The 23,871-nt window shown below is 38.9% G+C and overlaps 1 protein-coding gene across 2 annotated transcripts in view; it reads left to right on the top strand.

Annotated features, from left to right (window-relative positions):
- Window positions 1–4,168: 4,168 nt before the first annotated feature.
- The window catches only part of CCDC102B (coiled-coil domain containing 102B), an 89,699-nt gene continuing 69,996 nt past the window's right edge, over window positions 4,169–23,871 (top strand). For both annotated transcript variants that reach the window (XM_083622621.1, XM_083622620.1), the window contains exons 1-4: window positions 4,169–4,567; window positions 19,691–20,294; window positions 20,398–20,615; window positions 22,457–22,565. In XM_083622621.1, coding sequence (XP_083478747.1) covers window positions 19,719–20,294; window positions 20,398–20,615; window positions 22,457–22,565 — 903 coding nt within the window. In that variant the 5' untranslated portion in view covers window positions 4,169–4,567; window positions 19,691–19,718. The remainder of the gene's footprint in view (window positions 4,568–19,690; window positions 20,295–20,397; window positions 20,616–22,456; window positions 22,566–23,871) is intronic.

Here is a 23,871-nt window from a genome sequence, read left to right as displayed (position 1 = left end):
TTAATCATCTTTTTCCTTTGTATCTGCCTAGAGCTGGATTTTACTGTTAAGGGACTCAGAGTTTTGCTTTTCTCCTTCCTGTTAATGCTCCCACTGCTAATATGAACTGCCCTGTAAAATTCTGCCTGGCATATAGCCAGAGATGAAATGTACCAGAACAGAAGGAAATCCACCCTGACTTCAGTAAGGAGATGAGCAGCACAACTGATGCTGTAGAAACAGCCATCCATCAAACCATGTAGTTTGAGCTATCAACATTATATTCTAATCAGCCAGTTGATGAGTGATTCCTTCTAAAGTAAAGATTCCCCAGTTGTCTTCTCTGGCAAATGCGTCTTTATGGAATTTAGAATAAAGCTTTTCAATTCCATGAGATTTTACAGGAAATGTTGACTAAAGAGTCTAAGTGCACATTGCCTTGTTGTCTGAAGTGTTTGTGTTTGTTGTAAAAATCTCAGTCACGGAAAACTTGTTTTGCGTATTGTACAGGTCTTGGCACACAAGTCTTGCATGTTGTTTGATCAAATATTTATTTCTCTCTGGATGGTTTTCATAATTTTATGGTACTTTCCTATGTGAGCCAAAATGTATACGCCTTGAACGTGTCCTCTGTGTCTCAAGACAGATCTAAGGACTGTGCTTTTCAAAACTGTTGAAAAGTCCAGAGTTCATGGTGAAATAGAATGTTCTTTAAAATAAAGTGATTTTCTTAAGTTCACAGAGCTTCAGGGAGGAGCAAAGTACAAAACAGCAAAGTAAAAACCATTCTCTTCATGTTAGATGATTTAAGGAGCACATGCAGCGTTTTTTGGAGAGGGAGAGCAAGTTAGAAGATATATGAGAGTAATGATCTGTTGCAAGAATTTGTTTGAGAATGTAATCCCGTTTAATTTTACATTTGCTTTCATGTTTCTCAATTACTTCCTTGTACATCTAGCCCAAGAATTACATTTCCAATAAACAAAGGGCCAGACCTAATACACAAGAGAATCCACTCATGGAAGCATGTGGGACCAGTGACAGGCTTGCCTAACTGGGGTTTGATGTATAGAGGAGACTTTGTGTGAGCCATCAGCTCTGCACAATGCCTATAAACAACTCAAAAGAAATGCCTACTCTGGTTATGAAAATAATACTGGTCAGAGAACGGCTCCCTTGTGGGGAGTGCCAGTTCCCCTAAATTAATTGAGTTAAAGGCTCATCTAACCTATTTTTCAAATCTCTCAGGAATAGATGCTGTACATCAACCCAGGCAACTTGTTCTAGTACTCCAATTTTATGCTGTGTTTTGCAAAATAACACAAGCTCAGTCGTGGGGGGAATCAGTATAATAAAATCACAGGGTCAGTATTTCTTTTAAAAATTATGCTGCTTTTAAAAGCAAAAATCTTCTCAAGACAATTAACAACAGCATATACATAAACAATTAACTAAAACAATAGCATTACAATTTCCAGATCAACATTAAAATGTCAATAATAGTTACAATCTTAACTTTAAAAAATATAAAATCAGCATCAACTGAAAGCAGATTAGACTACCCAAATCATTAAGGGTTCCTCCGGATCACCTGTTTATTGAGCGTCCATATTGATTGGCTTGTACAAAGCTTGCAAAGAGGTTAGACTATGTCCGGTTGAGCATTCATCCTGATTGGCTTGTTGAGTGTTTGCATATCCTCCTGTTAATCATTCATTGATCCCACTCTTTTCAGTGCATTTTCCCATCACTTTCCAACTGTTTGTATTCTTTTTGCACTAGGGTGACAAAACACTTTAATCCACTTTAATGGTTCCAACCTAATGAGCAGTTTAGGATGCAGCTGAACTCAGCTCAGACAGGCTCAGTCAGAAATAAGTCCTAAACACCAGCCCAGGATCACTCCCTCAATGTTAAGATCTTTTAAAAACTATTACGACATAATCTGTGATGATAGACTGGGCAAGAGATGTTGGACACAATATAATGTTTGAAGATTGGGAAAGGTTGTGGAGAAAAGGGGTCAAGTTCACTGCATGTACGCTGTTAAAGGAAAATGTCATGAAAATGATGTACCTAACCCCTGTAAAACTAGCAAAAATCTATTATAAGAGTGACAATTTATGTTGGAAATGTAAAGAAAAAATGGAACCTTTTATCATATGTGGTGGACCTGTCCCAAGGTGAAAGACTTCTGGGAAAAGATATATAATGAATTGAAAAAAATGTTGAAATATACATTTATTAAGAAACCAGAGGCCTTTCTTCTTGGAATAATAGGTTTGGAATTGCCCAAGAAAGATGTTAGATGGTTTTTGTATGCCACACTGCAGCTAGAATTTTGCTGGCCAAAAATTGGAAATCACAAGAAGTACCAACAGTGGAGGAATGGCAGATGAAGATGATAGATTTTTCAGAGCTAGACGACCTGACCAGAAGAGTCCGCAACCAGAAGAAGGATGAGTATCAAGAGGAATGGGAAAAAAATAAAGATTATTTAGTTAAATATGTTAAGATAACGTAAATAGAATTACTTGCGAACATAAGATAGGCCTAGGATTTAAATATGTGATGTTGTAGAATATTATGTTTAAAGTTAAAATGAAAAGAAAGATGTTAATTGTCTAAGTAAATTTTATGTGAAAATAGTTTTGGAAAACTGCTACAATGACTGATAAGGAAACTCAGCCAGGGGGATTCGAGGAAGTCACCTAACAATGTTAACAAAAGTGGAATAATTATAGTTAAGATAAATGTTTGTTTGTTTGTTTGTTTTTGATGTTTTTGTTTTATTTGTTTGCTATAAATTTGGAAAAGCAATTAAAAAAATTGAAAAAAATAAAAATAAAAACTATTACGACATAAGCGGAGATCCAGTACCTTCCTTACACTTGTAGATATGTAGTGAGGTTGTGGAATAGTTTAACAGTGCAATTGGTGCATTTGAAGAGAATGTATGGCGATGCTGATACTGTGCTGGTTCTCAGCAAGCTGAGCAAAGAGATAAATCAGGAACTGGCACCTGCTGGCCAATCTTAAGGCACGCCAAAGCAACAACAACAACCACACTTCATGAAACAAATCAGATTTCGCTATTTGTCTCTAGTCATCAGACCATCACAAAACCAGAGCTTAACAAAGTGAACTTACATATATATATGAAAGTAACACAAGTTAACATAGATAAGGCTGACACAGACCCAAATGAAACCATGTTCAACAAAACAAACTTTAAATTCTGAACGTTCCAGATATATTGCATTTACCCTTGGGTTTGAATTAGTGTTAAAAGAAATCAAATTTACACAAACCTGAATAAAATTATATAAAACCTGAATTAAATAGAAACATAAATATACTTAAAATTCTGAATCTCCCTGGCAACATAGAGCATTCTTCCTAAACATTTACCCATTGTCAATTACTGCAGATACAAAACATGTAGTTGTCTCACGTTACATATTTATCTCTTTAACACAGCAGATAAATTACAGCCCCATGGACCGATCTCTCCACATATCTCCCTAAAGTATGTGCCAAGCTTTATTCCCTCAGCACATGATGCTAAGGAAAATATATAACAATATGTACCGTGGTTGTGGTTATCCAAAGCAGCTGAAAAATCAAGGCGAATCAACAGTCATGCTCTGCTGGTGTTCTCCTGACACAGGTCATCTTACAGGGAAACCAAGGCACTTTCTGTATCAATACTGGGCTTGAATCATGACTGAAGTGGGTCTAGAATATCAGTCTTCTCCAAGGGTATGTGGCCTCTACAGAATCTCCAATTGTTTGGGAGAAATTTACAGATTACGTTACACCACGAGTGCACATGTGTATGCTCTTATGTACATGTGTGGCACCTCTAAGGGAAAGGGCAAAATCTGTAGAAGTGGCTGTCCCAGATCTGCAATTCAAATATTAGTGTGCCCTTCAGAAACATGGAATCCATTGCTGAGACAAGGAAGTCTACAAATAAAGCAGTTATATGTGTAGTTTTTGTGGACAGATGACGGACCTCAAGCATACATGTCTACTGTGTGTTTTGAGATATTTACAAACGCTACTTTCTGCTTCACATTTTACAGTGTACACTTGCAAGACTGTGCATATACATTAGTATTTTGGTTTGTAAATAAGCACAGTACAGTGCAAATCTACCTTGAGTGTGGTATGAGGATATGTAAAACATAGGCATTTATTAAAAGTAACACAAAGGAGAGTGTATAACTGCCCCCCTCCCATTTGACATTTATTCTCTGTAAAATGATAGGGATTTACTCATACGTTGCACAAGTGAGGGCAGGGAGATGTTAGTAAAGCTTAGAGGTAGACAAGGGCAACCAGAAAAATGTTTTATATTGGCTTAATGCCATTGTATTAAAAGAAATGTGTTGTGGTATTAGTTTTGATAAAGCCTGGCCAATAGGAATTTCTTTTCCATTTAGTGTGGAGTGGCTTTAATGCTGGAAATAAGCCTGTTGGCCGGCCCCCAGAGCCGTGCAGATGAGAAAAAGATGCAGGAAATTCTCTTGTTTACTCATGTCTGTAACACTGAGAAGCAAGAACAGCTCCTCAAACCCACAGGGTAAGGGGTGTTTGTCTCTTTATATCTCTTTTTAAAAAACTGATGTTGTCAGTTTGTGACAGAAATGAAGAGAAGATAGGAGAGTGGTGCAAGTGAGGGAGAAGATTTGGAATGTATTATTAAACTGGACTTAACTACATTTCATCTCCCATTTGTTTCAGCTCTCTTGGTAATAACTTTTATGGCATTAAATAATTTTTAATGTTTAAAATTTGAAGCATGCTCAATTACTTTCAGTGTTTATTTAATGTGCCTGGCAAAATTTTCATCCCTTTTTGTGTTTTAGGTATTAAGTACTTAATGTTTATGCTCATTTCTAAAGTTTAGTGTTTTGTGCCTTTTTTAAAATCAAGCAACAGCAACCTAGAATGCTATAAATGTATATATAACAAAATATGTCACACAGTTCTTTTTTCCCTCCGTTAAGTAGAAAAAAGTGTTAGCATCTAGGATAGCTTGTGATATTCAATGAATATTGCTCATATTCTGATATCTTTGGACTCTGGCACTTTGTTAGGACACCGTTCAGGCGGGGTGTTTTTAGCTTAAAATGTGCAGCATGCAATTCTAAAAATCCTGATGGTCTTTTGAAAAATTACTATAGGCAGACTGTTTCTCTGTTTTTTAAAATTGTTTCCTTTTTAAAAAGGCTGGTTTCAGCAATTCAAAACAACAAACAAACAAACCAAAACAAAACAACACCCTCACCTGACTGTGAGTAGAAAGGGTCGCTGTTTGCTTTTGGATCTTTGAGAATAAGCTGTTGACACCAGTAGGCAAATGATAGCTAGCAAAAGTTACCATTGATGCCTCATAATAGAAATTTGGTTTACCTTGATATAGTAGGGCAGAATTGCAAAGCAGAGGCAAAGGCTGTTTCCTGAAAGTTTCGAATGTCCCTGCTGATGTAGTGCAACACAATTAAATTGATGCAATAACATGAACAGGGCTATCGCCCCGAACTGAATGAGAATACATCTGTTGGTGGCATCAGCAAAAATCTGACCAGGAAATTCCTTCAGTGACACTCTCCCACAATATGTTCCATATTATCCATAAACCATTTGGGCCATATTGCAAGTTCTTTCAGATTTTCAGAGGCAGCCGTACTCTTTCCGCAAATCCTAGGTTGATAGATAATTTGTCATTTACATGCTTGTTGGGAAAATGCAGTGCTCAGATAACCCTGTCTCATAAATCCTGAACCCCCTCACTTGGGGAGAAGGGCAGGGGGAGAGCAGCAGCCCAGTTTCAAAGATCTTACATTGCTTTTTAGGTTTTGCAAGCTTCCAGGAAAGAGGAATTTCGCAATATTCTGGAACAGCTGTAGAGAACATGTCTCACATTCTCAGATTTAGTAAATGGATGCCATTATCATGTCCTCGGAGAACAGTAAAAGCCCCGGTGGTTGTCAAGCGATGATGAAATCTTTTTGATACGTTGCAAATAAATAAATATTTATAGGGGAAGATCAGATCCATAGCTTATGCCAAGACAAATATTGGAAGGCACTGCTGGGTCTGGAACACAGCTGCACTGCCTTCCTAGCAAATTACCATTTCGATAGGAGGATTTGACTGATTATTCAGTGTGCACAGTCTGCTGTACAACCATATTAAGGGCAAAAAAACAACATAGTGGAAATGGATGCATATGGGGTCCCCCCATAAGATGATGGCCATAACTTGCTCTAGAGGTTTCAGGGCACTTGATATCAGATCACTGCTGCAGAGTTCTTTTGTATGCAGATGATACTGTAGTATACTAATGTGCTGTTTTCCTTTAGTCCAAGATGATTCTTGATGCAGAAAACTCTAAGCAGAATGGCCCCAGCAAATGGCGCTCCAGCCTGTGATCTCCAGTAAGGATCCCAGATCATCAGAGTGTGTGGGCCAAATAACTGCGTGATTTGGGTGGGATCTTCTCTCCCCTTTTGAGTTGAAGCCAGATGTCACTACCCACCTCGTGTCAGATCAAGGCTCCCACAAGAGGTCTCTTTTGCTTTGTTTCTCTGACCTTTTCCATGTCTATGTTTTCTTCTATCTGATGTTTCTCCAGCTCCCTGAGTTTTGCAAGAAGTGAACTTTCTTGTCTGTGAAGCATTGAAGAGTTCTGGATTTTTATTTTCTTAAAGCACAGAAGCAGGGTTTTTTTTTTTTCTTAAAAAGAAAGAGTTAGAAGCTTCATTTGAGGTATTTTTGTTTTGTTTTTTAAAGAAAAATCTATGCTGCTCTGCTTTAACCAAACAAACCTAGAGCTCTTCAGAACTCTGCAGGGAACGCTTTTGACAGCCTCATGTTGTAAGGCATATCAGCACACACACACAAGCACCAGAAAATCAGAACTGGCTGGTGGAACGGTAACTCAGAAATTCAGTTGCATATATATTCTGCACTTCTAGTATCACAAACAACAGAAATGGTTTAGCACTAAAAATACTGAAGACGGATTTCCAGGGTGTGAAAAGGAAATTTATCCTGTATTGTAATAATTCCTCTTTTCATATATGAAGCCCAAGCAGTTGTGTTTCACACATCTGTTTTACCCAACACTTTTGATTTACTGCCAGGACTATTTCATCTCACTGTAGCTGTAAGCATATGTCTCAGTACATTTCCCTTTTCGGGTAGAGCATATGATTTAAAATGCAGTACTCGACCTGCTAGTTACTTAACAGAATGTCACTTCTTCATGGAATCACTTTCCCTTAACCCATCAAATTATTTACTGTTGATGAACCTGCCTTCTGCTAATCAGACTTGACACAATGTTGAACGATGTATTTGAAAGTAAGGAAAACTCACTGCATTTATATTTGAGTTGGAGGTTGGAAAAAGTCCTCTTTGTAGAGAAAAAAGCCGTGTGGAGGAAAATGGTGTATGTTAGTGTCCAAGTTCAGTCTGGTTTTGATCGGTGGAAGAGTTCGTCGTAATTGGAGAAGGTGCGAGGAACAGCACAACTACTTCCGATATCTGATTTGGACTGACCTCTTATACAACTGTAGCCCAGCATACAGGCCTGGTTTTTGTAGGGCAGTTTTTCTCTTGCTTTACCTTTGTTTAACCTTTAATCATTGCCAGTGATGTAAGAGAACAGTTATTTCTGAAATCTTTTGCTCAGCTGGCCTGTGATGAAAATGTATTTTTGCAATGTAGTGCCAACAAAATGGCATTATTGTTACATATGCTTGGAATGGGTCACCTGGAAAAGTATAATAGGGGAAAGCAGATGTGAGTTTCAGACTAATTTTCCCCCACATTGACTATGAGATGCTAAACAAACAAACAAACAAAAATGGTATCTTGATCCAGTAATATAGAATAGGATCCAAAACAGTAGTGAAATCTGGTTCCATATTTTGGGGAAATTTCCATTGGATTCAGTGGACTCTTTTCCTAAATAAGTGTTCATAGGACTGCAGTTTTAGTTCCATAAACCTTTTCTACAACTCTATGCTTAGAACTTGGGTTGGATAGAAAGTGAAGCTTGAAGAGTTAGTTAGCTTAGTTTTTCTCGTGAGTAAACCCATTGAAATGGATACCTTTAGGTTCATTAATTCCAATGAGTCTGCTCTATATTAAACCTTAGTTTCTTTGCATACAAGTCGTTGTCCCAAGAGGAGAGGGAATAACTCTAGGCAAGTGATATCTAGCTTGGGGCCTCATTTCACAAACCTAATGATATGCAGATTGATTCTATATTAGATTTGTAATAGATTGAGAATTTTCAAGTCCTAGTGGCTTACCAGATGTTCCTTTTAATGCTTACAGGTTTCCAATTTCAGATAATATCAGAATTAGTTTAATTCAATAACAAGTTGCTGGATGAACACGAGCCATTTACCTCCTGCCAGCTGTATATTCTCTCTAATTCACTTATAGTTGCCTCCCCCTGAAAAAATATTTTTCTCCCTTTACTTTCTTGCCCTAAAAAAAATAAAAATTAAACAAAGTATGGGTGACAGCCAACCCCCCAAGTGGCTTCTTTCGAAAGCAGCTTGTGCATAATACATTCAGATATAGACGCTGTTGCATTCATGTTTCAGAAAATTTCTGGACACTACCTTTTTTCAGAAGGATTCTGTCATGTAAATGTTTCCTTTTGAGAGTGAACTTTAGCAATTTTTTTTTATTATACTTCCTTCAAAGAGCTCAAAGTGGCTTACAGGTGACTCCCAGGTGGTCTTTCATTGAGGCATCTGAAATGGTGAGACCAGCTTCAGCCTGAGAACTGTGTCACGTACCTTCAAATCCCTTTATCTAATACCCTACCACAAAGGGGCTGGACCTTTTGCAGCCTGGGGGCCACTTTCTCTCTCTCATGGAACCCTCTGGGAGGTCATATGCTAGTGGTGGGCTGGGCAAGGGCCGAAAGTAGATGGATCAGTAGGTGTGGCATTTGTACAGCCGGCCATATTCCAGCCGTGTAAAAGTCAGAGGTTCCTCCACCTACAGACACATATTTCTCCACTGAGGAAAGCAAGAGCTATGATCACAGTTCAAGGACACAATCCAGTCAAGCAAAAACAGTTGTGATAGCAGAACAGTGCTGATAAGAGGAGTGTTGTGGATAGGGGGTGTTGTCTAAGGAGGTCACATGGTCCAATGAGAGTCCTGAGGGCCAGATACAATGGTCTGGAGGGCTACATTTGGCCCCAGGCCTGAGTTTCTCTACTTCTGCTGAACCATAATAAAGCCTATGTTCATGTAACTGTGATAAACACTTGTTCTTTTGTCAGTCTGCATCTGTCTGCAACTTTTTCTTCCCTGCATTGAATGTTAGTTTCTAAGCTACTCAGGTCAGGGGCCTTTTCTTTAATACTTTGTAAAGCGTCGCCAAGCTTGATGATTTATTTAGCACAGAGAAGGGTTCAATACCAAACCCGCTGATGAGGGATTAATCCTCATTGTTCAAAATGGAACTTCCCTTTCTGAGAAAAGATTGCACTGTAAATCTAATTAAGAAGTCTTTTGTTTTTAGAATAAATTAGATTTTATTGTGCTATGATGCTCTGTTTTACAACACACACACCCTGATTACATACCATGCCTATCTAAACATGTGTTATTAAGTTAAATGGGAAGGGAGACAGCTCTCCAAACAGGAGAATTAGCCGGGCTTCTTCCTCCCAGTACTTTTTACCTTTCCTTTACTTATATTATGGAAACAGCAGCAAGAAGGGTTTTCTTCCCTCATCCCTTCTCTTTAGTCCTTCATCAAAGTTGTCATTGTTCACATAAATGAAGGAAAGATATGAATTTAATGGAAATAGATATACAAATAAATTAGTCATATTTGCATGATAATAAACTAGACATTTTAAACTACTTACAATCATATCCTAACAGGAAATGCATTTGATGGTTAAATTATGAAACAATTAGGAATATTTTGACTAGTACCTAATTTATTTAAGTCTCGTATTTGCAAGTAATTACAATATAAATATGGAAAGTGTCTTTATATATTGAATGTATTAAATCTCAGAAGTCTTCTCTATTACAGCTTCCAAGTCTTCTGGAAATAATTACAATTTTATGCCTGGTTTGAGAAGAAATATGAAGGATAGACAACAGCCTTCAATCTAGTAGTTCATGACTAAGAAGACCTGAATAATGAAAATCTCTTTCCTGTTTGCAGAAGGCATTCTGTAGTCCATCTGGTTCTGCTGAAAGAATGCTAATATAATATTATTTCCATAGTTTCCAAACATGCTAGCAGTTCTGTTATTTTGTTGTATAGAATGTGAGAGCACAATACACCCTGGATTATTCACACCATAGTTCATTTGGGGAATGGTGCTCGACAGGAACCAGTTTGGAACCAGTGACCCAACATGAAATGGAGTATGTGGCTGTTGAACAGCTTGCAAGAAAGCTAGCTCTGTGATTTTTAGCCAGTGGTAGAGAGACCACCAGTGATCTGTGCTGTATTTTCACATGATCACTGTGCCCATAGCAGGAGAGCTGGGAGGATAGAGGGGAAAGGTAAAGCGTCAAAGATTTCTTTAACATTCCATCTCATATCACTAGGACTGTAAATTAAAAAGCAGTTGTCTCTCCAACTATACATGTGGCTGCAGTTAAAATGTCAAAGAAACCTCTTATTTTATTTGTTTGTTTGCTTATTAGTTTCATTTCTGAACTGCCCTTCATCCCATAAACATAATATACAGTAAAACCTAAAACCACCACTAGAACATTATACAGAACAGAATTACTCCAAGTAATTCAGTAATCACTCTAGTGTTTCGTTCTCTTCCATTCATGTCTATAGCTCATATATCTATATACAGTGGTACCTCGGGTTACAGATGCTTCAGGTTACAGATGCTTCAGGTTACAGACTCCGCTAACCCAGAAATAGTACCTCGGGTTAAGAACTTTGCTTCAGAATGAGAACAGAAATTGCATGGCGGCAGCGGGAGACCGCATTAGCTAAAGTAGTACCTCAGGTTAAGAACAGTTTCAGGTTAAGAACGGACCTCCAGAATGAATTAAGTTCTTAACCCGAGGTATATCACATCACATCAAAATGTAAAAGTTGAATTTCAATTTTGAACTTTTCAAACATCTACCTCTGGTGACTTTAAGGCAAGAAAATGCCGTAGACTGCCAAAAATACACTAGAATAGCTGTACTCTGTACAATAGTTTTGAAGATAATGGGGGGGGGGGCAATGCTAGAAAGCTGCATGGTCCTGGCCTCATGGCCACACCAATGCTGTCCAGGTAAACAACTTCAACACTGTTTAACTGTTCCCCACCACACTATGGTTTAAGATCTACTGATCTAGCTTTCTGGAAGCATGGTGGACACAAAGACCATTTGGGGGGCAAGCGGATGACCCTGCTCAATAGTAATACACCTAGGATTATATCCAACGAAGTTGTCCCATTAGTGCAGAGACTTCCTCCTCTTCCTGTGCCCCACCTTCAGCCCCCACTGAATTGAGATTTCCTGAATGACCGGGTTGGGGCTGGAACCAAACCTTGTCAACAATGTGTACCCCTAGTATTTTTTTATATACCTAATATGTGACTTTCTCACACAAAATGGACAGAACAGGCACAGCAGAAAGATATTTAAACAACATTTTGTAGGGGCACTTTGACCCCTAGCACCTTATATGTATATTTTCCCCCAGTCATACCAGTGGGGCAGAATTGATCCCAAAAGCCCTAATAGTGAGCAACCAGCTATCTCTGAAATGTCCACAAGCTGGACATGTGAATGCAACAGTCTTCTCCCACTTGTATATTCCTTGGGTCTAAGGACGATCCCTTCCTGTCTTTGAGCATGAGGATTGGGCCCCTTTTAGGTCTGCATCACTTGAGAAGCTAGGACAAACCTTTCAAAAAATCTGAAGAAGTGTGCATGCACACAAAAGCTTATACCAGAACAAACTTAGTTGGTCTATAAGGTGCTACTGGACAATTTTTTATTTTTTATTATTTTTATTTTGACTTGCAAAAAATGTAAGCATAAGATCAAACTAACAGTCCAATGGGAAAAGGATGGCCAGAAAGAATTTGATATGGGAAGACCACATGTTAAAGAGAATGTATGGCCACTACTGCATTTCATCCCTCGTTTCTCCAGTGCCATTTAATTAAAATATGTGCTATGGGGGGCCACTAGGGGGCGCATCGGAAGATGGCTGACAATAACATCTCTCCGACCCACACGAGGTAATTTGGAGGCTATGATGGGGGTAATTAGCCTCCTTAACTCCCCCCGCCAGGATGGTGGGGGGGACGGCCCTTGCCTGCTGTGCCCTATACCACCCCCAAATTTGTGGGGATGGGGGCACTAGGCACAAAGCCCTCCTGTGGGATTTTGGCTCTCCTGGACGCCGTCCCTGATTCGCGCCACTAGCTGCAAGAACTTCAAAAGAAACAATTTGGACGAGGCGAATTGCACATACTTCAAGGAAGAAGGGGGGAGTAAAGACTGCTGACAGAAGAGATCTCTGATAAAACAAGACAAGAATAAAACATGAGAAGATACATCAAGATACGGTACGGCAAATGACTGATGGGGGAGGGGGAAAAAAACCTTTCCTTTCCTTTTCTATGTGATTAAACAAGAATCCCCTCCCCTTATGAGTCAGAAATGTCGTTTTAAGGACTTGAGCTGTGGATTTAAGGCTGTGTGGAGATAAACTTTCGAACCAAAGCATGTTTCAAGAAGAGCCTGGAAGGTATAAGAGCTTTGGAATGACGCAGTTAAAAATGCCGTCACCATTTTGGGAAGCTCTGTCGGAGGTCTTGAGTCTGGGAGGAGAAAGAGAGAAACAAAGCTGTTTATATATTGTGGATTAAACTCCTCAGTGGGACTTAAGAGCGACAGTTTTGTAAGATTATGATGGAAAGAGCGATGTTATCTATGAAGGAGATGATATATGGAAACCATCTGGATTTGAGGATTGGAAGAACGGAAAATTCACACAGGATTATTATTACTATTGGTGTTTATCAGCTTAAGGAGACTATCAGAAGAGATCATAAAGAAAAAAGAAAATATATGAACAAGATGTGATGTGGAAACAGCAAGATAAGATGGGATAGAATTACGAACTCTGTCTGGACTGATTTGGACTGATTTGGACATTAACGCAGCAGCAAGAAGATGATCAGAATTCCCCTTTGGATCTTGAAGTATGGGTCCCCCCAACAAAATTCAAAATTTGGCTTTGTAATTTGGAATTTATGTGATGTGATTTAATTTGATGTGATTGGCCAGTTAATAAAAATTATTTTTAAAAAAATAATAATTAAAATATGTGCTATGACAACATCATGCACAGCATTTTCTCACTTCCCACAAATGGAACCCAATGAAGCAGAGAAGCATAAGAAAATTCTGAATGCAGTAGCATCATACAATGCATTTTTTTTATTGATGTAAATCTTACTAACGAAAAACTGCAGGACATCTCTGTTGGTGGTGGCCTACCCATTGCTCCATAAGCTGTACCTATACTTATGAACATCTTGAACCCACAGTGTTATGCGCCCACTCTATATGCCTTTCGCTTGATAATAAATCTGATTCTAGCCATTCTGTTCTTAATGGGGGCCATGCATGTATCTGATGCTTCTTCATAACATCCCAATTAACAAGTAGAGCTAGTTAGAAGTAGTAAAAGGAGCAGCCAGGCAAACACACTGTGTGCCTCAAAAGCCACAGATGGCTGATAAATTGGAACAAATGAATATTGGTTCCTTCACTTCTTGAAACACCATTAATCACACAGCTGGGAATAATTTTCTTAGATGCAATTCTAGAATTAAGTTCAGTTGGTCAAGTCTAGCAGTTGACGTCAGGTCTAGAGGCTGACAAGCTAGAGCTTTATAATTATATTCCATTCACTGAACACTGTTTTAATGGGTATGGTGATCTAGAATTTTTCAGCAAATGGATGCAGTAATTTAGTGCTGGGTAACAAACGTACATTCCAGATTGGACCTAACATTGAGCTCCCTCTTTTATGTTTTCATGTGCCCAGATGCAAGTGTGATGCTAAAAGTATCACAAGTTAGTAACAGGTTTTCTGGTTGCCTGGGCATGTGGCAAATTATTTCATGAACACAATTCACCATGTGCAATTCAAACTGGGCTGAATGGTTTGAAAACCATTCCCAAAATGTCTCATACTGGGGCCATTATACTGGGGCCTGGGTAGATATTAAGTTCATGTATAAAACCTGTGCCTTTTGTCTCTATTTCACAAAGAGAAGGTAAGAGGTGGTATCACACAATCTCCTCATTTATCTTGTGCTGCAAGAGGAAGTCAGAATAAATGAAAAATACAAGTAAGTAGGTAGTTAGGTATCTATGTAATTAAATTCTCATGGCCTTTGGCTAGTCCAATAAACTGATTGATATATATTGATAGAGAGAGATGTATAATATATATAGTTTTTGGATTTTATTAACTGTAAGCCACTTTGAGGCAAGAGTGGCAACCTATACATGCTATACTAATTGTAGTAATAAAAATACATCACCCCTTCATAGTTTGAAATAGTGTTAATCCTCTTTAAAATATTAGATTCTAAAAGCACTGGGAAATTGCCCCATTGTCTATGTATATTTTTATTTTTTAAAAAAACACACACAAAAAACTGATTGTATGCTGATGGATTTCCATTTATTGCTCTTTACTGAAATGTAATTTTGCCCCATGCAGTGTAGGAACAATATCTCATCTGGCCAATTCTCCTATATCCTGCTCTCAAAATAAGGCAAATCAAAGGAGGTGGGTTGTATCCAACATTGGTCATACTCCAAGTAGCCCTATAGAAATTAATGGGCTATGACTAACTTAGGTCTTTTCATTTCAGTGGGCTTACTCAGAGTAGAAATTAGCTAAATACAGTCCAGTAATACCATCACCAATGGATGATTTGCAGGCAGTCCTTTGTCACAGGATGTGTCAAAGCCACTTTAAATCAAAGACCCATGTACATTCAACTTTTATCCTTGGTTACTGATTTAGCAGAGAGAGAGAAATGTATGAAATCACATTGTTGGTGGATGGGATTTATTGGCTTAACATCTGAGGAGATTCAGGAATGTAACTAATTGCTTCTGAAGTCAATTGTAATTTATTTTAAGTAAATTGTCTCCAGATTTGCCTTTCCTTGGTAGACAAGCCCTCTTTTTTAGGTGTTTTGCCAATAATGTGATCTCCCTGATAAACAGGCTGTCATGGAGTCACTGCATGCCAATCAACTGAATTTTTGCACATGCAAGTTCACTGCTTCAGAATTTCATCTGCAGAATGCGCTTAGAGAAGTTTTGCTGTCTGCAGACAATCCCTAGAGTATAGACCCATCTGCTTATAATTGGTCTATAGCCCCAGGCTAACCAAATATCTAGTATCACCAATGGACTGTGTCAGCAGCCCTTCCAGGCTACAGTGCATGACGCATTTTCTTCAGTGCATTGTCTTAATTATCTCATGTGCCCATGTAGGGTAAGAGGCATGGGAAGAAGCATCATAGCAGTGCACGATGCCAGGGGGGAAATGTTTCCAGCTATGTAGAACTGAACCAGTGGGAAGCAATATCTCATCTGCTGTATGTTATTAAAAACAATTCCTAATGCAAAACATTTAATACAGTTTATCCATATGGCTTGGTTTTCCTACCAAATCTCTGCACAGAGAATTTCATTTTTCACCTGGTGGGTTCATTTTATAAATCATAATCCCTCCCTTCTAAACCATAATCCCTCCCTGAAAAGTCATCTGATCATAATTATGGTTTTTCCATATGTGCCTCCCCCCCACCCCTGTTTATCACACACAAAACCCAGAAATGGTGCTGTGATGTATAAGATGTATTTATCAGAGACATAAAAAACTGAACCTGTCTTCTGTGGGATAACCAGTCTAATATAACCAACATGCTTAAGTCTAATTAATGTATGATGGAGTTAAGACCACAGAGTAAGCTGTTCTGCCAGGCTTAGCTCACCTTGGGAGGGACTAGGTAATCAAGCCTTCAGTCTACCCAAGAAGCTCAGACCATGACTCTTACAAGTCTCTCTTGAGTTCTTACACCAATAATGCAGGAACTTTCACTACTGTAACTAAGCCAAGTTTTGCTGGCTGTGCAACTTTTTCTGAATGCTGTATGGAAAACCCATGAATCCAACCTTTGGAAAGTTTGTAAGTAAACCATTTTTAACTTACCAAGTGAGTGGTCTTTATCTATGCTAGGGGAAGAGAGGGGTTTTGGAACTCACAAGGGCATATTTTAAAGGTCGAACAGCCTATATTTCTACACTGATGCATATTTTGTGACTTTGAATATCTGTCACCAAAGGGTACTTGCCCCAGAATTAAGCAATTTATAGACCTTTGCCAACAAAGCAGGTGAAAACAGAAACCTGTTGGGCATTCTCTACCTCTCAAAGTTTGTGATATATTGCAACACTATTTGGGGGGGGTGTCCGTCTCCTCTTTTTTCCTTCTAGAAAAACTGCAAACCGCTCTGAAGCTCTTTTAAGAGTAAATGGAAGAGAGCAAGTGAGAAATTGATAATGGGAGACTTTAGATAGATCTTTGTGATGCTAGTGCAGCATGGCTGCCCATGTAGCTGGTCCAGAGGCCGCAGCCCAAGAGATGAGAGGTGTTCCTTATCAGGTTCCTATCATGCCAGTGCTGAGGGATCTGCACTGACTGCCTGTTAGTCACCAAGTCAGTGTTCACGCAATGTACACATTGCATATGCACATGCAGAGCTCTGAATAAATCTGGACCAGGTTACCTGGGGAAAAATATTCTCCTGTACTGCCGAGTAAGGACATTGCAATCAGCTAATCAATGGCACCGAGTTAGTTTGCCTGCAGCCTGATTATTACTGGTTTGTGGTAACATGATGGCAGGCTTATTCATTTGTGGTACCAGTGTTGTGGAATGCCCTCCCTGCTGAAATACGAGAGGCGCCAATCAGTACCTCTGCCTCCTGAGGACACATTTGTTTAGGTGAACATGCTCCTGAATTTGAACTTCTGATCTTATTGTTTTCACTGTTTTTAAAGAGTTCTAATTGTTTTTAACTCACTTGTTTTATTTTGGATTTTAAGAAAGGTTGTTATGATGGTGAAAAGGAATTGTCATTGTGTATTGTGTGATTGTTTTATAATTGATTTTATAGTTGTTACCTGCCTAGAAACCCTTTGAGCATATAAGGAGAGTATGAATTAATAATAATAATAATAATAATAATAATAATAATAATAAAAATAATAATAATAATGGTGTGCAGTTTTTCCTTCTGCTGATAAAGGGCAGTTTAAATTGTGTGACATTTGACATTCACAACTGTCTTTTTGTTTGGTGATGGGCAGATGTAATTTGCAACTTCATCCTTATTCAAAATTGTGTGTCCTTTATATTTTGTGTACTTTAATATAATATATTTATGTTCTTGAGACTTTGGAGGGTTTTAGTCCCCCAATCTCAAGGGCAACATTTCCAGGAAACAGGACTGACAAACTCAATGCTTTTTTAAGTCATCTGGGTGGTCTTCAGACTGTGAATGCTGTCAGCTGAACTCAGCTGCAGAATCTATCAAACTCAGTGGGAGAACCAAGCCGTGTTGGATGAGTTTTATCTATGTTCTGGATAAGGAATTGTATATATTTTCTTTTCTTTGGCTTTTGGTCTGATCTTATACGCTTGGAAACATTTTTAGGCTATAAAGTATAACGTGGACACTTTAAGTGGAAACATAAATATCTTTAGGTAGGCTACCACATTGTCTCAGTAATTTATAAACTGAGAGTGGAGAGAAACTATAGACATGAAATATTCTGATGGCCTGTGTAATACTAGATACATAAGGATGCATTCCTCTTAAAATGGCTATTTCTCCCCTCTCCATTCATTCTGCAATGACATGGTTCTAAGAAATAGTCCAAATAGTTGTTTGACCTTACAGCTGCCACACAGACCATGCTATGCAATGATCAGTAAGGTTCTTCATGCTTGGCAATAGAGGAGTGGTAAAAAAAAAGTAACAATGGACACTTTTTAAAAATCTGATTGTGTTTGAAACTTGACTCAGGAGGACAAATCACATTCTAATGGTTGATGAGAAGAGAAGGGCAGTTACAAGTCTGATTCCACATAATAGATTGTCTTATCAAATTAGGTTTGTTTAGACAAAAGGTAAATTAACTTTGGCTATATAAATTAACAAAGGAACTTTAAAGGAACACTCCAGCATGACATAGCTGAATTGCCACTTATCAAGCAGTTCAGTCCTATTCTTTTCAGCTCTGGATAGGAGCAATGGCTTTTTGTTCTTCTGCAGGTATGAATTTACTAAGCATTCATATGATATCACCAACTGCACTATCACCAATTCCTGATGGTGTGAAGGGCCACTGTGCTTATTATGCACCTGAATGGACAGACTAGCCCTTCTCAGAGTAGACCTGTTGAGGTGAATAGTCGTGGCTAACTTAAGTGCATTCATTAAGTGCATTCATTCTGAATTATTGTTATTTGTTGTTGTTACCTGCTTTTCAACCCAAGGTCTTAGCATTAAAAACAACCCTAAATGCAACTCTGTACTTTTTGCATTTCATTGGGAGGAATTTAGTGTTTTCTGAGCAGAAGCATTTCTGCTTGCCAGGCAGAATGACCCCTTTCTCCCCCTGTATGTTGTTCTGGGGGTTCCCTGAATCTTCAGCATGGATTTAGGGGCGGTGATATCAAATGAATGCTTAGTAAATTAATGCCTGCAGAAGAACAGAAAGCTATTGCCCCTATCCAGAGCTGAAAAGAATATGACTTCATTAGTGGGTGACCCTTGTGTGCTGGCTTCCGCTAGTGCACCAGGTTAGTCGGATCCAGGCCATTGTAATTTAAATCCAACTTTTATAAACGTTGTTCTCTTTACACCCATGTTTACAACTGCCAGCTGAAGACTGTACTTTATACATGACATGGAATCTAATCCACAGAAGCTCAACAAGACTCAACAATAAGTTTTATGCTTCTGCTGTAATTAATGTGCTAGCCTTTAAGGTGCCACAAGAGCCTTTGTAAGCAGGGCCCGTTTTAGGTTTGATGAGGCCCGAGGCTACTGAAGGTAATGGAGCCCTTTATATGTCCAACTGTTCTTTGTCAACAACAAATTGTCACTGTTTTTTGTGTTGAATATAAGCTATATGGTAATTTATAGACCTCATAGGTATCTAAAACCATTTGCACATAACAAAATATGTACCAATATTTCATCAAAGTAATTGTTGAACTGTTGAACTGAAATACACTGAAAAACACTGTTGCTGTATGTAGGTTTTATTTTATTTGTTTTTTATCTTATATTTTGGAAGTGTACATCCAGTGGGTTTTTTTCTTTACATTTTTTTTGGGGCCCCCAAGAGAGTGGGGCCCTAAGCTATAGCTTGTTTAGCTTATACATAAATCCAGCACTGTTTGTAAGTTAAGTCAGTGATGACTGTCATGTTAGATGTAGTGAAGTATTTGCACTGAATTAGAATAATGCATTATTAATGGTTCTATCAATCTGGGGCTTACTTTGCCTCTTGAACTTGGATTTGTTTTGTTAAATTTAGCCTTTCTTTTTTGCTTAAGGTGTGGAAACAAGTGAATCACTTGAGACATGAATTTTGACTCTGTCTGTAACAAGCAGCTCCTTAGAAACCAACTAAAGGAGCCCCATGATGTTGAAGCACAGAACTGTGCAAAAGCATGTAGCACCTGCAACTCCAGTGTTGTATCGCCAAGAATAGTTTCACCCCCATCCTACCGCCCCTCTGTGTATATTTATAACAGCAGCGACTGGGAAATTTGTGAGGAGTTACGGCTTCGAGAGCTTGAAGAAGCCAAGGCTAGGGCAGCCCAAATGGAGAAGACCATGCGTTGGTGGTCAGACTGCACGGCCAACTGGCGTGAGAAATGGAGCAAAGTCAGAGCTGAAAGAAATAAAGCCCATGAAGAAGGGAGGCAACTGAAGCTTAAGCTGGAAGCCTCAATGAAAGAGCTGAGTGCCCTGAAGAAAATAAACCAATGTTTACTCACAGAAAATGAAGATGTAGAAGCCAGGAATGTGAGGAAAAAGAACTTTGCCTTTTCTGAAATGTGTTTGATGACAGAGGACCATTTAGCATCTCTGGAGAAAGAGCCTGTTAAACATGTCCAGAACAACAAGATTTTTGAGGTAGAAAGTCTCTGTCAGGTAAATAGATATGGGTCTTTTTTAAATCACAAAAATGAACCAGTTCCCACCACAGTTCTAAACATTCTGAGGCTGCAATCCTTTACCCACTTTTTCATTTCAGGAAGTTTATGCGACTGAAAACCCTTTAGGAGACCACCAAGATAAAATAATCAATTTGGAGATTCTTGATTCCCGACGCAAACACACACCAGTTTTTCTGGAAAATCCTGACACAAGCAAAGAGAATGAAACCAGATCTCAGGACGATGAAGTTGTACATATTTCTGTGTTGCATTTGCATCTTCATGAATCAAGGAAAATCTTGCAGAAGGAGCAAAAGTAAGTTAATAACGTATTTCCTTTTGTTAAAAAAATCCCCACATTTTTCTCCAAGAAAAACTTTTAATGGGCCAATTTTGGAATAGAATTACAGTGTATTTTGCAGGTAGTGAAAAGTCTAGTTCCAATGCCAAATTCATTGGGGACTAGTTCTTATTTCCCCCATTTATCTTTCTTATTAACTTTGCGAGATGGTGCCTGTCAACAACCTGGAAAAAGAGTAACATGCCTTTATGAAATGTTCTTACAAATCCTACTGTCTGCTCCACTGTGCAGCGTTTTAAGAACTTACTATTGACAGAGCAGTGGTGCTGAGTGTGATTTATTCTGGTATGTACTGTTGGCAGCTGTTGCTAATGATGGCAAATATTTATTCAGTTATTCAATACCAAAAGTGTGCAAGGATGAGAGACATAAACAAGAGGACATTCTTACCCAGAGAGAATATTATATTAAGAACCAGTTCAAGAGTGCAGCAACAGTGTCCCTGCATACAGTTGTTCACCAGCTTGGTCCTGCACACAACCATATGAAAATAAATTAGTAATATGGCATGTTATCCTGTCCTGTGATTATTTCCAGCTTCACCCCTATCTTCCTAGTTACTGGAGGGCTGACAGTGGCAGAGCAATGAACCCAAGTCTCAGATTTGTCTGTTCACTGAAATACACCTATGGAATCTATGTAACTGAAACTATCATGGAACTAAAGCTGCCATTCTACATTAAAAACATCCAACTGGCAGTCGATGCCATTCAGATAGAATGACAGCATTGGAGGAGACCTTGATGGTCATCTCATCCAGGGCCCTGATACGGATACAAGTTTTTAAAGCATCCTTCCTTCTCGATTCTAAAACATGCAGGGAGCTTGTATGGCTAAAAATGGCTTCCCACTTCAGAAGTTATCTCTCAACATGAAAGAGGCTACAAGGAACTGTGCAACCCCGCAGTTCCTTTGTATCCATGTTGCACCTTCACATGAGTAATGTGTAAATAAGTACAGTCATACCTTGGAAGTCAAATGGAATCCATTCTGGAAGCATGTTCGACTTCCAAAACATTCGGAAACCAAAGCACGGCTTCCGACTGGCTGCAGGAAGCTCCTGCAGTCAACCGGAAGCCCCGTCGGGCATTCGGGTTCCAAAAATAGTTCGCAAACCAGAACAGTCACTTCCGGGTTTGCGGCGTTCGGGAGCCAAAACATTCGAGAACTAAGCTGTTTGAAAACCAAGGTACAACTGTATTCAGTATCCCATGGGGAAATCTGATCTTTAGCGTTGCATCAGAACAAATGGCGATTGGGTTTGTTCTGATCTCTATCACAAAAGAGCAGGTATTCCAGGGGAAAGTGGCATGGCAAAGGCAAAACCACATGGACCCATGCCCAGAAGGCGTGGGACAAGAGGGAAACTGCTTGGAAGGCACAGGGGTGCCAACTATAGGGGGCTCTGGGTGCCTGAGCACTCTACCATTTTTGTTGTGGGTGAACCCACGCTGCAGGGCCCCCATGCAACTTCTGAGGTCTTGCAAGACATTGGAAAACATCCTGTGGCCCAAGTTGGCTCCCCTGGGACAAGTGGAAGTGTGGAGAAGCCCTTTGTCTTCTTCCAGTGTGTTTCAACAACAGCAGCCACTAGGTCTAGCAGCAGCCACTAGGATTAAAACTGCACATGCTTTAGCTCACCTGGATGCAGGATTGGACTGCCCATTGCTTTTGAAAATGCCATTCTCCCTAGCACAAGAACTGCAACAAAACCCTTCCACATCTTGAAGAATATAGTCCTGGAACCCATGCAATATTTTAAAGTATTGTTTGTTATCATTCTTGTAACACTGCAGAATCCGCTTATCTCTGGAGAAAGAGATAGAGAAGCTGAAGTCAGAAAAAATTCTGTGGAAATGGAAATATGAGGAGCTAAGAAAGTCCAAACAGCAAAGTCTAAAGCAGGTATGTTGCAAAAGGCAGTTACCATGGGTAACTGAAAAATAAATGAAATTTATTCTCTTTTGTTGTCTTGCTCTCCCATACGTACAAACCTAAGAGGCAGATTATGAGTTATGCCGAAGTAGAAATGAATACATCTTCCATGTTTTATTACATTTCCATGTCTAGGCCCTACCCTGCTTTCAATCCACCTTCTGTCTGATTTAACATGGAAAATTCAATAAGCATTCCCAGGATGTGGTTTGAAAAAACACATGTCCACCACCCTTCTGAAGCTGTGTCTGGGTCAAAGTTAAAAGGTTAAAAGGCCTCAGATCCATATGTACACTGCACTGGGATACCTTACAGAAGACACCTGGGCTATAAATGTAATAAACCAAGATATGATCATCTGAACACAGCTTTTTACATATGTTGCTCTACTACTACAACAACAACAATCCCATGGGGTTCTACTATAAGGTAAAATGGATTACACTTCCATACATGATACTAATGCACCTGCTGAAGGTCATTTTTAGCAAATTGTGTATTGATTGTATGCTATAGAAAATGAAACGATAATGAAAATCTAGTGGAAACTAACTTTTTAATGCTCTAAAATGGAACCTAAGAAATAATTAGCAGGATCTTGCTATAGAAATATAGCCTCTCCAGAGAACTTGCTCAGGTTTCAAACTTTCATATATACTATCATTTGTTTAAGACAGTTATATGCTGATTAAACGTTCACATTTCTAAGCTGTGGACATCAAAACAAACCATAGAAAAGGAAACAATAAAGCAATAAACATAAAATGAACACTACATTGAAATAACCTGCTGGAACAAGAAAGCCCTTAATCATGAGCATGAAGGGGAATGCCTGTCTAATCTCAGTTAGGAGACAGTCTTGGGCCCACTGCACTTAATGCACAGCTTCTAGTAGTCATAAAAACATAATATTCAATGTTAGGTCTTGTTATAATATTATTATCCTTGATTAGAATTCAGTCCTGGGTTGACGTGCCTTCTGAAATAGGGTGCAGAGGGCAGTACATATATAAAATAGTAATAATGTGACCATCCATCGAAAGCTGCAAACTTATACACACTAACCTGCAAATAAGATGCTGTTCCCAGATATTATAATATATGTCTGTCCTCTGCTAGTCCTATGAAAGTGATGATTAGGAACAGTGTTCATTTTAGTCCAAGAAACTTGCAGGTTCCTTCACTGACCACTGGTGAGCAGTATAGACTTGCAAATGCTTTCTTGCCAATAGCATGAATTCTCCCCCCTCCCAGGAAAATGTATTTGCTCATTATA

Source organism: Podarcis filfolensis (genome assembly GCF_964270895.1).
Source record: "Podarcis filfolensis genome assembly, chromosome: 7".
Lineage (NCBI taxonomy): Eukaryota > Metazoa > Chordata > Lepidosauria > Squamata > Lacertidae > Podarcis > Podarcis filfolensis.
This window is presented reverse-complemented; position numbering and strand designations above follow the sequence as displayed.